General features: G+C 45.9%; 3 protein-coding genes across 34 annotated transcripts in view; 2 read left to right on the top strand and 1 right to left on the bottom strand.

Moving 5' to 3' along the window:
* ADGRG2 (adhesion G protein-coupled receptor G2) overlaps positions 1-10,289 on the top strand; it is a 237,400-nt gene extending 227,111 nt beyond the window's left edge. For all 15 annotated transcript variants that reach the window (XM_085008637.1, XM_085008635.1, XM_085008640.1 and 12 more), the window contains 3 exons: positions 3,478-3,579; positions 4,574-4,726; positions 8,537-10,289. In XM_085008637.1, the coding sequence (XP_084864763.1) occupies positions 3,478-3,579; positions 4,574-4,726; positions 8,537-8,706 (425 nt within the window). In that variant the 3' untranslated portion in view covers positions 8,707-10,289. The remainder of the gene's footprint in view (positions 1-3,477; positions 3,580-4,573; positions 4,727-8,536) is intronic.
* LOC106506916 (uncharacterized) lies at positions 327-15,308 on the bottom strand. Its single transcript, XM_085008679.1, has 2 exons — positions 14,818-15,308; positions 327-463 (listed from the first exon to the last, which is right to left on the bottom strand). Exon 1 carries the CDS (start codon positions 15,306-15,308, stop codon positions 14,826-14,828), a length of 483 nt encoding a protein of 160 aa, XP_084864805.1. The 3' UTR covers positions 327-463; positions 14,818-14,825.
* PHKA2 (phosphorylase kinase regulatory subunit alpha 2) overlaps positions 14,917-17,182 on the top strand; it is an 82,414-nt gene continuing 80,148 nt past the window's right edge. For 6 of the 18 annotated variants that reach the window (XM_085008625.1, XM_085008618.1, XM_085008622.1 and 3 more), the window contains exons 1-2: positions 15,067-15,346; positions 15,435-15,624. In XM_085008625.1, the coding sequence (XP_084864751.1) occupies positions 15,547-15,624 (78 nt within the window). In that variant the 5' untranslated portion in view covers positions 15,067-15,346; positions 15,435-15,546. Of the gene's footprint in view, positions 15,007-15,066; positions 15,625-17,182 lie in introns of those variants that run through there. The other 12 variants (XM_085008626.1, XM_085008623.1, XM_013985960.3 and 9 more) reach the window with 3 other exon arrangements.

The raw sequence follows: 17,182 nt of genomic DNA, 5'->3' as shown, positions 1-17,182 counted from the left end.
CCTTGGAAGAAAGGCTCCACCCACTAAATTCAAGAGGTGGTCCTTTTTCCTCCTTATCCATCACTCCCTCCTGGGAGGGAACATATGGAGGGGAACCTGCCGGGAACTCTTCCTGGGGAAGCCCATCACTCTTGCCTGACTTGGTTCCTTACCTTTGTTTCTCTTTAACGTTTTTGATCGAAGTGCTTATAGAAAAATGCACATACCGTAAGCGTCCCTGCAAGGTCTCACTTCACTACTCCGACCTCCAGGTCTGTGTTTGATTTGAAGACAGTGATAACTATGAAGGCCGTGGCCAGATGCAGGTGGCAGCAGCCTGGCCCGGTGGCTGATCCTGCACAGTTGCTCTGCTGGTACCCGCAGCTGGGAGGGCAGGCTCTGCGTGTGGTGATTTGACCTCTGAGCTTCTCATCTGTTATTGAAGCCCAGCTGTGGACATTTCCGACTCCTCTTCCACTGTAACCTTTAGGAAAGCAAAGTACTAATTCTTATAGATCAGCGTTATAAAAGAGCTGTCGGCTATGTGTGATTAATTTTTAGTGGCCACATTTTGGCATTAATCGTCCAGCGGGGTAATAGGTTTACATCACAGTAACCATCATTCATTCCCTCGTTTTGTTTTTTTTTTATTCCAAATCCTCTGCTGGGGTGCTTTTTAATTTCCTTTTCCTCAGCTTGCTTTCATCTTTTCCTGGTGGCTTTTAGCTCCCATAGCATCCTCCTCTAGCTTCTTTCAGACAGTCCTTCATGTTGCCGGTTCTCAAAGAAATCCCATCCTGAGATGGAATTCAAATGCCTGACTTGGCTAGCAGTTCTTATTTTATTTGGAGGAAGCCACTTAATATGCTTGTTGCTTACATATAGGTGTTCATTTTTCTCCCCCCTTTTTACAGCTGTACTTGCGGCATATGGAAGTTCCCAGGCTAAGGGTCAAATTGGAGCTGGAGCTGCAGCTGCAGGCCTACACCACAGCCACAGCCACACTGAATCAGAGCTGCAGCTTGCAGCAATGCCGCATCCTTAACCCACTGAGCGAGGCCAGGGATCAAACCTGCATCCTCACAGAGACACCATCGGGTCCTTAACCCACCGAGCCACAATGGGAACTCCCAGTTGTACATTTTTACCTACAGTGTACAGTTCCTGAATTGGTATATCCAGGTGTTGTACTACTTAGTATTAGAAAAGTTTTATTTGCCCACGGTGGCATGCTAAATGAGATACTTTAAGACAAAAAATAGATGCCCAAATGACACTAATCAGAAACATGAAAGCAGAGTACCTACCCTCACATATTTACTATGGAAACTGAACCTGCCTCTTTCTTATTTCCCCCGGAATGACCTCTCATTAGAATATAAATGGACAGAAGGAAAATATTTTATTTCTAAAAGGGAACTAAAGCCTAGTTTACGAGACTTTGGAGTTGATTAAAGGAGAGCTATGTACAAATTCTGATGTGGGCCTTGGGGACCTCCCCCCCCCTTTTTTTTTTTTTTTTTGTCTTTTTGCCTTTTCTTGGGCCACTCCCATGGCATATGGAGGTTCCCAGGCTAGGGGTCGAATCGGAGCTGTAGCTGCCGGCCTACACCAGAGCCACAGCAACGAGGGATCCGAGCCAAGTCTGTGATCTACACCACAGCTCATGGCAACACCAGCTCCTTACCCCACTGAGCAAGGCCAGGGATCGAACCTGCAACCTCCTGGTTCCTAGTCGGATTTGTTAACCACTGAGCCACTATGGGAACTCCGTGGGGACCCTCATTTTGATCCCTCCTACATGCTCTTTTTTCCCTAGTACAGCCAAGTGTAGCTGCCCAGGGTGGCAGGTGGTGTGCGGTATTCGAGAGAGCCGTCTTGAGAGCGGGCATGTGTACCTTATTAGAAGCAAACCTGGTTTTTTTGCTTGTTTTCTTTTTGGCTGTGCCTGTGGCATATGGAAGTTCCTGGGCCGGGGGCTGAACCCATAGCCACAACAGTGACCCTAGCTGCTGCAGTGACAAGGCCAGATCCTTAAGCTGCTATGCCACAAGAGAACTCCTAATATTCTTAAATAAGAGTTTGAAAGTAAATAGATTGGGGTTTGGGGAGAAGGAGAACTCAGAATTCATCCATTCATTCAGCTTATATTTATTTGCTTTAAAGGCCTTGGGGAGTGGTTGCAAGGGGGCTGGGTGGGGCGCCCTCAGCCTGAGGACCACTTCAGGTCTGTGGTGGCATTCTCTTTGTGGCCAGGACACGAGTGGAGGATTTCCGTAAGCAGGTTGGAGGGAAGCTGGAAGGCGGACAGGGACACCACTGCAGCGCCCCAGGCTTGGGAGGCAGAAGGCAGGGCCCAGGGACGGGACAGGGCTGTGGACTGGAGAGGTGGCGCAAAGGATGTGAGGCAAAGGAGCAGAGGGCATGTGACGGAACTTGGAAATCCGTTGCACATGCGGAGGGATGGGCAGGTAGCACCTGTCCACTGAGATGAACCACGCACACCGTGAGAGCTGTGAGTTTCAGCTTTATCTGGGGGACTACGGTCTGGGAGACCGCCTCCCAGCTCGGTAAGGGGGGGAGGTCAGCATATGTGTGATTTTGGCGGAAGGGTTACAAGCACACATCTTGGTAGAAGGTTCCTGCTTATCACGAGGCACAGATATCGTAACAGTTTGGGTGCTTTTCTGCGTGCGGGATGATGCAAGAAACTGGGTTCATGAAATTTTCTCCCGAAAATACATAACCATCCGAAGGCTTGTTCTACCAGTTTGCCCATCACACGGAGCGCCTCGTTCCTAATCTCCATCCTGACCTCCTTGCAGGGAGTGTCGAAGCTCAGCACCTGCACCTGCTAATGACTCAGTCCTTGCCGAGCTGGATGGACAGTGACGATCTTTAGTTGGCAGAGCCAGGTCTGAGCTGGCACACTGGGTGGGTGGCTTGCACTTCCAAAGATAGGAAAGGCCAAAGACAAGCTGTGAGAGGTCAAACAGCGAGTTTAATTTTGGAAATACAGAGTGACCATCCTTTTAAAAGTATTTTTTTTAGGAGTTCCCGTCGTGGCACCACAGAACCGAATCCGACTAGGAACATGAGGTTGCGGGTTCGATCCCTGGCCTCGCTCAGTGGGTTCAGGATCCAGCATTGCCATGAGCTGTGGTGTCAGTCCCACACTTGGCTTGGATCCAGTGTTGCTGGAGCTGTGGTGTAGGCCGGCAGCTGTAGCTCTGATTCGACCCCTAGCCTGGGAACCTCCATATGCCAGGGGTGCAGCGCTAAAAATAAAAAAAAAAAAGAGTCTTTTTTTTTAATCTTCAAGAGAGAGTCCCCCCTCGTAGCTTTCGAGAGCAAATTTTCCCTGGACTTTCAGCGTTGTTTTCAGTCTGCACAATTTCACTTGGCCTATAGTTGCCAAAGATTTTATCTTTTGTGCAAAGTAAGCTCATGCCATTCAGGTCTTAGTTTGGAATTCATTGTGTTTTGTGCCCCCCATAGGCTTTTTCATATTCATCTTCTACTGTGCAACAAAAGAGAATGTCAGAAAGCAGTGGAGGCGCTATCTGTGCTGTGGAAAGTTACGACTGGCTGAAAATTCCGGTAAAGATTTGCCTTTCTTTTTCTCCTTCTCTTAAATCTTGAGGAAAAGATTGTATAAGTTAAGATCAAAAGAAATGAATGCCAAAGGGTTGTCGGATCATGGAAATCAATGAAGGGAACCTGCTCAACATAAAATATCCATTGTGAACATTACGGGGAAAAAAAACCTTAGTGAATTAAAAAATACTTACTCATGTCTGAGAACTTAGTGAGCCATAGAATTAATAGCCTGGCTGTTTCATGAATGAAGCAACAGTGAAATTTTTAGAATTCATTTCCTTTTGAGCTCATGTTTTCCATTTGTCCAAAGTGATTTTTAATATTTTATCTTCATAACTTTTTAAGTCTTGACCCAGCCTTTTCTCCACAGGTCCTGGTTGTCAGTTACTTCATTTATTTGTTATTGGGCCAGACTATGTATATAAGCTTTAGCATGCCTTTGGTTATTTTGAAATTATTTTCATGTATGTCCTGCTGTGTTGCAGAGGAAATAGCTCACTTTTAATAAAATAAGAAAAAATGAAGTACTCTTTGAAAATTTAAATTCCTTTTGCATGAATATTACCCATGATAAACTTTGCAGTATTGCAAAGATCTGGTTGCCCAAGATCAGAAAATGGCAGGACCTAGAGTTCCATCATTTGCCTGGATTTAAGAGCCATTAGTCATCCCAGCAGGTGGAACTGTATTCTTGTGTAGACAATCCTTGACTTTGAAGTATTCCCTAATCCAGTGGCTATTTATAGACACAATCAAATTAGCTAGGCCTTTAATTCCAAGAGAATATAGATTACTTTTAACCAGGCAGGCATTTAAAGGACAAATGTATACAGTCTTAAATGAAAATACATTTTATCACACCAACTTGTGAAATGGGAGGCTCTCTGTAAGATATGAAAGTGAGAGATCAGTTGCTAGTTACACTGTGACCGGTCTCTTGCATCTGAATTTCAACATTCTGCCCTCTTTTTCTGTAACGCTTACTCTGCTGTAGATTGGAGTAAAACTGCTACTAATGGTTTAAAGAAGCAGACTGTGAACCAAGGCGTCTCCAGCTCTTCACATTCCTTACAGTCCAACAGTAACTCCACCCACTCCACCACACTGCTAGTGAATAATGATTGCTCAGGACTGGCAAGCGGGAACGGTATGTATGTCTCAAGATAGTATTTCTCAAGTTAGTGTTTGTTTTATTAACGCAGTTTTATCTTTTAATGGCATTTTTGCTAAGCAGAGTGAATATTTACATATATGACTAGTGGATCAAAATGTGGTTCCCTTTTAAAAGCAAAAATTCACTAATCCAAATTTATAAATTTATTTCGGAGCAAAAACAAAAATTTAAGACAGGTGTTTTTTTGGAGGGTACACACCTGCAGCATATGGAAGCTCCCAGGTCAGGGATTGAACCTGTGTCACAGCAATGACCAGAGCCACTGCAGTGACCATGCCAGATCCTTAGGTGATGCACCACAAGGGAAATCTCATAAGATTTAATTATTCACAATTAGAATTGATGATGATCTAAAAGTTTGGGTTCCCCCCCCCCCCCATGGCTGCACTCGAAGCATATGGAAGCTCCTGGGCCAAGGATCAAAACCAAACCACAGCTGTAACCTATGCTGCTGCTGCAGCAACACTGGATCCTTTAACCCACTGTGTCAGGTGGGGGATCAAACCTGCTCCTCCACAGCAATTCATGCCCCTTCTGTCAGATTCTTAACTCACTGCGCCACAGTGGGAACTCCTGACCTAAAAGTTTTAATGTTGCATATCCTGACTTAAGTGTTACCCAAGGACTTTAGTCCTGTGCTATTTCTGTGCAAGCAGTACCTAAAATAGTTGATAAGACTATGTCAGTTTTTAGCAGATCTACAATTATCCACATCTTCAACACTTTTAAACCTTCCTATTTTTTGCTTGTCATATTTTTTCACTCTTTTCCACAGTGTGGCTGCCTTGTGACAGTGCCCAAATCCCCATGAATACATCAAATACTGAAAGATGAATTGTGACCAGTATTGGTGACCATATATGTCTCCAGTATATGTATAGATTATTGTTGCTGTGCCTCCTTTATTTATTAATTCTGACATTTCTAGCTAAAACTTTTGTTTTCTTTCTTTCATAAGACTGGACTGTTCATTATTCATAAAAACTTATCTAAGGAGTTCCCGTTGTGGCTCAGTGGAAACAAACCCGACTAGTATCCATGAGGATGTGGTTTGATCCCTGGCTTTGCTCAGTGGGTTAAGGATCTGGCGTTGCCGTGAGCTGTGGTGTAAGCCGGCAGCTATAGCTCCAATTTGACCCCTAGCCTGGGAACCTCCATATGTTGCAGGTTTGGCCCTAAAAAGCAAACCAAACCATCTATTTCTATCTTCTTTGGCTTCTTAGTATATCATTTGCATTTTTATACAAACTTAAATTCTGCTGCTATACTTTCTCCTTCTCTGGAGAATTTGCCTTTATATATCACTTAAGAATATTAGTTATTTTTCGGTTTCCTATCTTGGCTCAGCAGTAACGAACCCAACTAGTATCTATGAGGACGTGGGTTTGATCCCTGGCCTTGCTCAGTGGGTTAATGACCTGGCATTGCCGTGAGCTGTGGTGTAGGTTGCAGATGCGACTCAGATCTGGCGTGGCTGTGGCTGTGGCTGTGGCTGGCAGCTGCAACTCCAGTTCTACCCATAGCCTAGGAACTTACCTATGCTGCTGTTGTGGCCCTAATAAGGCAAAAGAAAAAAAAAAAAAGGATATTAGTTATTTTCATGACAAATTCAAATAAATTTGTGAGAAGGTTCATATACCTACCAAATAATTTTCCAGCCTTCCAAAGATGGGCGATCCTACTGGTTTGTTTTGACTTTTACAATACAGTAGGATGCCTCTAAATGAAGGTTTCTCAACCACAGCACAATTAACATGTGGGGCTAGAGAGCTCTTTGTTGTGGGGGCTGGCCTGTGCATTTGAGGATGTTTAGCGACATCAGTGGGCTTCACCCACCAAATACCCGTAGCACCCACCCACTCACCCACAGATGTGACGACTAAAAATATCTTCCAATAGCACATGTTCCCTGAGGGGTAAAATCACTCGTCCCCGCCTTTGTCGAGAACCAGTGCTAAGCTGAGAAACAGCTGCTATGCAGCCTTAGCTTTTTACTGTAGGTAGATACCAGGGGGAGAGCTGGGCTCTATGCCACATAGCTGTATCGGGAACGACTCAATGTAGGTAAACAGAGCAGAGGTAGTGCCAGTCAAGGTTACTAAGTGTGAGATACCAAGTTCAAAAAATCAGAGGTGTGAGCTAAGTCATCAAGAATCACAACACATCAGCAAAGCCTACTGGTTTGGGTAGAAGTGTTTGGGGCTCTTAAAGCCAGATTTTTCCGCATTCTAGGAAGAACTGAGAGACGAAGCCTCACTTGCCTGGCCTATCAACATGTTGGCATCCCTCAGGAATCAGATTGGATGGAAGCAGCACATTTTGCCCAGCTATCTGATATGGCTGATTTGACACTATTTTTGATGGCTGACAGGGACCATCTTAGGCCACTAAAATGGCCACGTGTTTTAGTATCAAGTAACATGCACATCAGACAGACACCCCTGACTCCTCAGTCTGCACATCAAGATCTGAAACGGGAGTTCTCACTGTGTGCAGTGGGTTAAGAATCCGACTGCAGCGGCTTGGGTTGCTGCAGAGGTGGGTTCATTCCCTAGCCCTGCTCAGCGGCTTGAAGGATCCGGTGTTGCCGCAGCTGCAGCTCGGATTCGATCCTTGGCCTGGGAACTCCATATGCCCCAGGTGGGGCCATAAAATTAAAAAAAAAAAAAAAAAAGATTTTGAGATAGACAAGGGAAAAAGAAGCTGGACATTTAATGGCTTGTTTATTATACCAGGTCAAATTGTTCCTGCACCAAAATGTCCTCAAACCAGAATGCCTCCCTGAGGACAGCAGCCCTATTTGAATATGTTGACTTTTTCACTGCTGAGCCTTGTTACCTGGAGCAGAGCACTTACTTTCTGAACCTTAGTTTCAGCATCTGTGAAATGGGGGTAATAACAGCACTCATCCCATAGGGTAATAAATGAGATGATACTTATCAAGGTCTCAGCACTGTTATTCTAATTAGGACATGAACTAACAATCGGGCTTATTATTCAGCTTTCTTCCTTGTCTTCCAATGGTATAATGGTCAAAAAGACAGTGCCAGGTAGCTCAGCAGCTATGCTCACCCCACCCCCAACACACACACACACACACACACACACACACACACACACACACACATATACACACACAATTCAGGGCCTGCTTGGGGTAGGGGAGGCCCAGCTGCTCCCTGGCCTGGATGCTGAGCTTGGATATGGTGGCTTCTTCTTGGGAATCAGTCTTAGCCTCATTTAGTCAGAGAGGCTGGCTTAGTGTAGGAGAGATGATTTTTTTTTTTTTTTCCTGCCAGAACTGTTGTCATTTTGGGTTTCTCTGGTACAGTTTTATTTTATAGGAATCTTAGGGAACCAAGAACCTTGTACGGGATCTCTGTGAACCTTTGGGGGAGACTAGAATATTATCTTAGGTTATATTACACATATGTTACTATTTGAAGTCAATGTATGTTCAACCAGAGTTAGGAAATGGGTCTTTTAAAATCAAATATATTGCTTTACTTCATATTTTGACCGTTTCATTAAAAAAAGAAACTGCCATGGAGAACAGGTTTCTGAATCCTTTTCTAATTTGTATTGATGACTTTGGTCTTAAGAAAGGAATGAGAAGTAAATAAAGTCTAGCAATACATCATAAATATTTTTTAAAAGACATGTTCTGTACGTGCATACTTAAGAATAAAGTGATGTTTAAGGGTGTTTTATTTTTAAAGCACTTTCTGTGGATACTTCATGACACTGACTTTGTTTTTCCTCATACACGGACTATTTCTCCAGAGAAGAATGGTGTTTCTTTCAGTGTTCAGAATGGAGATGTGTGTCTTCATGATTTCACGGGAAAACAGCACATGTTTAATGAGAAAGAAGACTCCTGCAATGGTAAAAGCCGTATCGCTCTGAGAAGGACTTCAAAGCGGGGAAGCTTACACTTTATTGAGCAAATGTGATTTCTTTTCCTAAAATCAAAGCATGTTGCTTGACAGTGTGAAAATGTCCGATTTTACCTTTTACACAATGTGAGTTGTATGAAAATCAACTAATTTTATACTCGGCAACCTCTGGAGGAACATAAGCTAATTGAGGGCAATGGTTACTATGGGGAAGGAAACCAAGACATTATTCCAGGATTCTTAGACGTTTGTAATTTGGTTTCTTATCCTTCATTTTAAAAGAAGCTTGGTTTTAGACAACACACTAAGAATAAGATTCATTTAAAAAAAAAATCAAAGTAGTTCACTTCCAGCCCCATTCAGAGAGGCTAGGTTATCTTTGAAAACATCATATAAAGCCACTGTTGACTTCAGCCTGTTGGTGAGTTGCGTTGTGCATGCCTTTGTTGTAAATAAGCTAAGTTCTAGTGACCCACATGTCAGAAATCTTACTTCTACATTTTTGGTATTTATTTTCTACTGTGTAAATTTCTTTCTTTGTAGAATCGTGGTTGTGTCATTGTGTCTAATGTGATAATTCAGAAAATGCTTGCTAGTTCCGTGAATCCTAAAACTCCTTTTGGAAGTTATAGGGGATGTGAAATATAGGAACTTCACTGAAATCAAGAAATAAGGACGCCAGCCAGACTGGCAAGACATAAGAAGTGCCACAATTAGCTCATATGGTGCCTTGGAGCGAGTTAAAACAAGTGGCCTTCATGGGCAGACACAGCCCCATGGGCTCTTGATTTGGCAAATAGGGCAGGGGGTGCATATTTTAGCCCCACTCACCCTCTTGGGTACACGTTTGTTCAGGGTACAACCTGTACAACCGTACACTTCATCCAATAGCAACAGCCATCTCCCGACCTCATCCCTCATCATCAGATTATGCAATCTGCATCAAGATGTTTGTTTAGCTTAATACCTTGGTCACAGAGAGGGGTGGAACTGTAATCTAGGCTATATGGCAGGAAAATTGCGACTGTGGAAGAGATACATACACTGCCGCTTTTCAAATCTCCAGAGCCTTTCAGAAAGGGGGAGTAGAGTAGGATTACTTTTTAAAAGAGATGTACATAAGGAAAAAAATCATGTTGCTGTTTTTTAAAAGGCAACTATATGGTACTTTGTTGATTGTTATGACTGGTACACTCTGGCCCAACCAGAGCTATAATTACCTTTTAAAATAATTGTCTTGACGAGCGTATAGTGACAAGGGGGAGCAGCTATTGGGAATAGTGAACTATCCTGCTGTGCTGTTGTCTCCATATGTATCAAACCCTGATTGCTCCTAGTCAGAGCCAGTCTAGTCTCTCTTGCTTCCCACCTGGAGCTGCTTGAGCAGTGAGCGCCTCAAGCATGTCCTCATTAGGAACATTTCAAAGCCCTTTCGTTAGGTCTTTGCCTAAGGTTCCCTTGCATATATTTCAAGTGAATGTTTTAGCCCAGACTAACCATATTACTATGTAATACACTTCTGTGAGTGCTGATTTGTCTTTGCAATAGTTCTTCTCTGATTTATTTAATTGTATTTATCTGTTAAAATTGACCAAAAATGTTAAAAATCGCCAAAATAAATGTGCAGTTAAGTCCTTGAAGTTTGAGAACTTTCACAAAAAGGAAACATCCGTGATCTCTTCCCCTGCCGGTGGAGCCTGGAGGTGGAGGCAGTGGAACCAACCCGCCGAAGAGGAACAGGCGCGGCGTCCTTGGGCAGGCAGCAAGCGTGGGCGACTGCGACGCCGGAGCAAGGGCTGCCTCCCGAGACTGGTTGCTGAGGTCTCCTTTTCCTTTTCCTCTTGCTCTTTCAAGATTTTCTCTTTCACACCCGTTGCCCTTGGCCCACACAAGCCCCCGATGTGGATCCCCTCCAAGTGTCTGCTCCCTTAATGTGGAACAGTAGGATTTCAAGAAGGTGAGGATCAGATGTGGGGGTTCTGGGGAGCTGATGAACATGTGGGAACCACAAGTGGGAACGCCGGCCTCAGTTCCACAAGAGGTCTCTGAGCAGTCTCTTTCCACAGTGCTCAGTTGCCTCAAAGATGGTGAGTACCAACTTGATGAGGAAAGCGGCGAGATATGCTAGATTTGGAGGGTGAGCTATCAGAAACCAAATCTCAGGAGTTCCCGTCGTGGCGCAGTGGTTAACGAATCCGACTAGGAACCATGAGGTTGTGGTTCGATCCCTGGTCTCACTCAGTGGGTTGAGGATCTGGCGTTGCTGTGGCTGTGGTGTAGGCCGGCAGCTGTAGCTCTGATTAGACCCCTAGCCTGGGAACCTCCATGTGCCGCGGGTGCGGCCCTAGAAAAGGCAAAAAGACAAAAAAAAAAGAAAGAAGCCAAATCTCCTGAAGCAGATTATGTAAACAAAGTGTACACAAAAGGATACACAATGTCTGATGTCCTTTAGGTCCCTCCCACCTTATTTTTCCTATTGTGTTTTGTGTCTGGGCTACAGTCCTTAAACCAAATTCTCTTGTCTATATTTTTGCTTCAGACAGATAAGGAGCAGGACAAAGAGAATGTTCCTGAGAAGCATTCTCCTTTGGGTTTATAATTGGTCCCACAATCTGAGACTCTATCGAAGGCAACAAAGGTGGTGGCAATATGAAGAGGCAAGGAGTACCGGAACAGTGGCCAGTATCTGAAGGAGTAGTTTCTCACAACATTCGAGAAGTTTCTCCCCCCCCCCCCCCGCCAAAGTACAATGCAATCATTAATCCCACAGATTAACTCTAACTTCAGTGAGCAGAGTCGTGATTGGCATCACTGGGGATACTGGCTTATGTCTAACGAGGTCACCTAGGAGGCAGGTTAGTTTGTTGAATGTCCTTTCAACAAAGAGCTCATTTACTGAACAAGCAAGTTATCAAATAGACTAGTGTGCCGTCACTTTGTCTCATAAGAGCATTGTAAGGCCAATTCACTTTGTCTGTACATCAGCTCCTTGCTGCTGTGGTTGGTGTCTGAAGGATGGACAGGAGAAAGGCCAGACTGAGTGGGAAGAATTCTTAGCAGTATATTCTTTTTTCTTTTCACCTCAGCTTAGCAGTATATTCTTTTTTCTTTTCACCTCAGCCTCTAGGCACAGCATCAAGAAGCTGGGGCAGACACACATTGAATACAGTCTTCCAGAATATGTTCTTTGAAATACATTTACAAATATATACCTCATCATGAAGAAATCTTAAGCTCCCTAATGTTTTTCTCTTTACCATTTAGTCTCAAAATAGCTGCAGGAAGCTGGAGCAGGGACACATTCAACGTAATTTAAAACATTGTGATTAAAAAATGATCTTCCAGTCAACTAAGTTTAAACTGTCATAGAAATAACTAAATTTGGCAAATAGGCTATTTTCAGCAAATAGATTCAGAACGAATCCTCTTTTCTGTGTCAAAGATGGTGTGCTTTTCTTTAGAGTCAAAGACTGAACCCTCCAGGAGAAACATGTGTTGGCTTCCACCCTGGATAATGACATGTGGCTCTCTGGGAACTTTCTTGGCAGAAGGCCTCTGTGGCAGGACAATGGGCAGACTCTCTGGTTGCGGTAGAGAAGTCATACAGGGTGCTACCCCAGGGTCCGGTTTTGAGTTTTCATCCTTATGAATGAAGATCATGAATCAGCTTCAGAATCAACAACATACCCCATCGCATTCCATAGCTGCTTCTTAAACACTTGAGAAATGACTTGGAGACAGGTTTCTCTTGGTACAAAACCAGAGAAAGGCTTCATGGATGTGGGGACAAAGATATGGAGGTTTTGCATCTTCGGGACATAGAGTACTAAGACAGGAGTCTGAGTATAGTCCAAAAAGAATGACTAAAATTTGCTTGGAAATTTAAAAGCTAAAAACTAGTAGCCTTCCTTCTCTGAAAAATACGGCTTATATGACAATGCACATTAAATCATAGCCCGAAGCCTAGAATGTGAGGCTGGCTATACACCAAAAGGGTAGTGTAGCAGAATTTGCTAAGAATGAGATCATGAAACTGAAAATGTTTCTATACTGGATGGAAATGTCAGGTAACAGGTAAAGGTCATCAGTTATTTTCCTCTGTGGCTGCAAAATGGACTCTTGAACTCAATGTAAACAAAGGCAGTAATGATAGGAAGCAACGATCCAGCTCTTAGATACAGAAGAACACACAATACAGAATACAGAAGAGTTCTGGAAGAGTACGCATTCATATTCCAAGAGATTTAATGGTGATAACCTAATGTCCAGTTTTATTTACCTCTAAACCATAGCAAATTCTGCATGGAGACACATCACATGGATTGCTGCAGTAAGAGCCAACAGGAAGAAAACAAAAAGTATGACAGATGATGGGTTTGGTGATTTAGTTGAGTGACTGCAGATTTATGTTACGGAATTTGTAAAATGAACTCGGTTAAGGACCATACATATATAGGGGACTCAACTGAACATGACTGATTTTCTTGCATTCGTGGGTTCATTCAACCAGTCATTCAATAGTAAGCTACAACTGCATGCTCAGTACTGTACTAGACACAGTAGGAGATACCAAGGACTGTTTCAATGAGTACCTAAAATCCAGTTAGAAAAAACGTGCCTCACATGAAAACAAGGATATGAAGCAATACATTGTTGTCTACTGATTATGAAAACAGCTATGAGTTACGAAGCACATATATTAGCCAGGCATGGTGCTAAGTGTTTTATATTCATGCTCTTGATCACAGCTGTCCTAGTAGTAGGGGTTATTATTATCCCCATTGGTGATAACATTGAATTTCAATTCAAATAGCTAAAACATGCCAAAGCTCACACCACTTGTAAATGGCAGAACTGGAATTTGAACTCAATTTCTTTTTCTTTTTTTGTCTTTTTGCTATTTCTTGGGCCGCTCCCGCAGCATATGGAGGTTCCCAGGCTAGGGGTAGAATCAGAGCTGTAGCCACCGGCCTACGCCAGAGCCACAGCAACGCGGGATCCGAGCCGCGTCTGCAACCTACACCACAGCTCACGGCAACGCCGGATCGGTAACCCACTGAGCAAGGGCAGGGACCGAACCTGCAACCTCATGGTTCCTAGTCGGATTCGTTAACCACTGCGCCACGACGGGAACTCCTGAACTCAATTTCAATGACTCCAAGACCTATGTTCTTACTAGAGAAATTGTAATCGCAATTCAGAGAATGGGGAAGACTAATAGGAGGGCAGAGCTGAGCTAGCCCTTATTTATTTATTTATTTATTTGTCTTTTTGCTATTTCTTTGGGCCACTCCCGGGGCATATGGAGGTTCCCAGGCTAGGGGTCGAATCGGAGGTGTAGCCACTGGCCTATGCCAGAGCCACAGCAACGCAGGATCCGAGCCGCGTCTGCAACCTACACCACAGCTCACGGCAACGCCGGATCGTCAACCCACTGAGCAAGGGCAGGGACCGAACCCGCAACCTCATGGTTCCTAGTCCGATTCGTTAACCACTGCGCCACGACGGGAACTCCTGAGCTAACCCTTAAAGCAAAGACAGAATTAAGACAAGAAGGAGGAGGAGGCCTCCTGGGTCGAGCATACTGTAAGTGCGTGGAAACTAGCAAAGGACTTGAGGAAAGGATCACATTAGCTGAGCTAGAATTAATATGGGGCCAGATTTGGGTGGAAAATAAATACTGGCCTGAAGATTGTAAAACTATGGGTAATTATTTGCCATGAAGAACTGTAATGCCAAGTTTCACGTTACAGGCCTGGGGACGGACGGCAGGCCAGGCCAGAGGAGCTTCACCCAGGTGACTAGGGGCAAGGCTGAAGGCGCGGGGTTGGGGGGGGCGGGTGCTGGAGGACCCTGACCTGCCCCTGTCGTTCTCTCTGCGGAGACGCGACCAGGGGCAGAACTCCGATTCTGGCCAGCAGAGGGGCGACCAGGGAGCTGCGAGGGGCAGGCCATTGCCGGGCCTCCCCACCGCTGCTCGGGAAGGCAGTCTCACCCTCGCCCTAAGCCAGTCCTTTATCTTCCCATCGCCCAGCGTTAGGCCCCGAGGCGGGGCTAGAGGAGCTAGAGGGCGGGGCAAGGGGTGGGGTTGTGAGCTCATCTCGGGGAGGGGCGGGGCCGCTAGTGACCCGGCGTCGTCCAGGGCCGCTAGCGAAACAGTCCCCTTACCTTGCTCCTCAGGCCGGCTCCCCGGGTTCCGCTCCGCGCCGGGGGCGTTGCCGGGGGCGGGCCGGGGGGCGGGTCCGTGGCTTCCAGATGCCCGCGACCGAAAGGTCTGTTTCAACAGCCCGCGCTGAGGTCGGCAGCGGGCGGGGAGGTAAAGCGTTCAAAAGCAGACTGGTTCCCGCCCGGACCAAGGTTCTCCGCTGCTCTCGCGGGCCACCTCGTTTTCCTTCCCCCGAGGGGCGCGACTCCGAGGGTTCCGTTCCGCCGCGGGGGCGCGGCCGGGGGCGGGGCTGCTGGTGGGCTGCAGCTGGCGGGAAGGGTAGGGTTGGCGGCCTGCCCGGAGGCTCCCTCACGACCGCCGGAAGACAAAAAAAGGCTCGGCGGGGGCGTCGTCGCCCCTCGCCCGGAACCCAGGTCCCCGTTTTTCCGGCTGGGCAGCTCGAGACCCGCGAGCGTCGGGAGCGTGGCGGGCTTGGTCGAGGCGGGGCCGCCATAGCGCCAACCCCTATCTCCGCCCCGCTCCTTTCGAGCCGTAAGAAACTCTAGTTGGCTTGCTTTCCATAGTTTGGTTCTGTCGTTTTAAAAAGTCCCTACCTCTTACCTCCGGACTCCAATCCTAGAGCTGACTAAGGCAGTGAGTGTTTGGGAGCCAAGCCTGCACGGCGGCCGTCGCCCGGGCGTCCCACCTCCTCGCAGCAGGTCGGGCGCCGCGGTCCCAAGAGCATCGCGGAGATGAGGAGCAGGAGCAATTCCGGAGTCCGCTTGGACGGATACGCGCGGCTGGTGCAGCAAACCATCCTGTGTTACCAGGTAAGGAAGGACCACTCTCATCTGCCCTCTCGAGGCACTTTTTCGCCTACCCAGCCCCCTCTCGTGTCCTGAGACTTTGCATTTAAGCGGTTTCCTCTTTAAATGCGGTTCTTGCTGGCCGGTGGTTACACCCCACCCTCATTCCCAGCTCGTCCGCTTTACGAGTCAGGGGACTGAAGGGCTGAGCGGCTACGTTTCACAGAATTCTTTGAGCAAACTTTGGGATCGAAGATAGAGCTCCCTGCATGCCCCTGGGCCCCAAATGCGTCTTTTTTGTGTTGACTCTGCTTCTTTTGGATGCAAGGAGGTGTGTGTAGGTTGGACAGGGCACACTGCATGACGATGGTCAACTCTGGACCGCGAGGACAGTAGACAGGAATGAAAAAGCTCCTGAAGTGTACATCCCACTCCAAGGTGTGTGGCGGCTGCTGCTGTTCCTGATCTCGAGCTACCTTGTTAGAGACCCACCTGGGAGGGCTTTTAGGACTTTGCAGATGAGAAAACGGGGCCAAAAAGGTAACTGCAGGTAGTGGGGTCTGACCCAAACGCAGATCTTCTGCTCCCAAGTTGGAGGGGATCTGTGAAGCTGCCCATGTGGTCGGAGGTTTGGGTATGTCATGTGTTTTGTATTTCTAGGCTAAAGTTATATGTGGGCCCATCGTGTAAGACCACTGGACTATTTTTATTCCTTGTGAAGACACCAGCTATGTTGCTTGTCATCAATCAACAGCAGCTATTTATAGGACCTCCATGTCAGAGAAGGAAGTGGTATTCCAGGGTCAGAGGCCTGGCCTTCAAGTTGGGACCCACGGTTAACTCCCAAGCCACTGACCCCTTTCCCATTAGCCAATTTCTCGGCCTTGTTTCTTCATTCAGGAAATATTTATTGTGGACTTGTTATGTGCGTGGCACTCTGTCAGGTGCTGGGCTTACAAAGAAAAAATGCTTGTAGTGCAGTGAGGTTTATGCAGAGGGAGTAGGTCCAGAGTCCCTTGTCTGAAACTCTTGGGGCCAAATGTGGTTTGCAAGTCAGAGGGGTTTGGATTTTAGAAAGGTAATATGCATATGTATATTCTCTAGTAAGTGCGTTGGAGTCAGGGCAGCACCCCTTAATCAAACACATGCTTATTTTCCACATCCGAATATGAATATTTACAGAGTAGGAAAAGTAAAGACTGAAAATAGTTTCACATCAGTTCAGGTCGCCTTTTGCCACCAAGCTGGCTGCAAACTAATGAAAACATGCAAAAATTTCAGAGCGTACTGGCTTTTGAAATTGCACATGAAGGACTGTGGTTCTTATTTTGAGAGCTCAGCCCAGTTTGGGGAGCAGGGAGGAGGTGATGTTCAAGTTGAAAACTGAAGAAGGCAGGCAGATAGGGGTGATTTTTTTTTTTTTTTTGCCTTCCTCTTTGGAATATATTATAATTACTTCTATAAAGTAGTTGAAAATCCTTTCCCTTCATTACCGTGTTGGAAGGGGCTTTAAGGAGATCTGATCAAGTTCGGTTCTTGTGTCACACCCAGGTTTGACTCTGCAGCTCTGCCTTGAACATCA

Source organism: Sus scrofa, chromosome X (assembly GCF_054392235.1).
Source record: "Sus scrofa isolate SSC_HxYL_T2T_F1_AM1 chromosome X, Sscrofa_HxYL_maternal_Yorkshire_Landrace_v2.0, whole genome shotgun sequence".
In the NCBI taxonomy this organism is placed as follows: domain Eukaryota; kingdom Metazoa; phylum Chordata; class Mammalia; order Artiodactyla; family Suidae; genus Sus; species Sus scrofa.
This window is presented reverse-complemented; position numbering and strand designations above follow the sequence as displayed.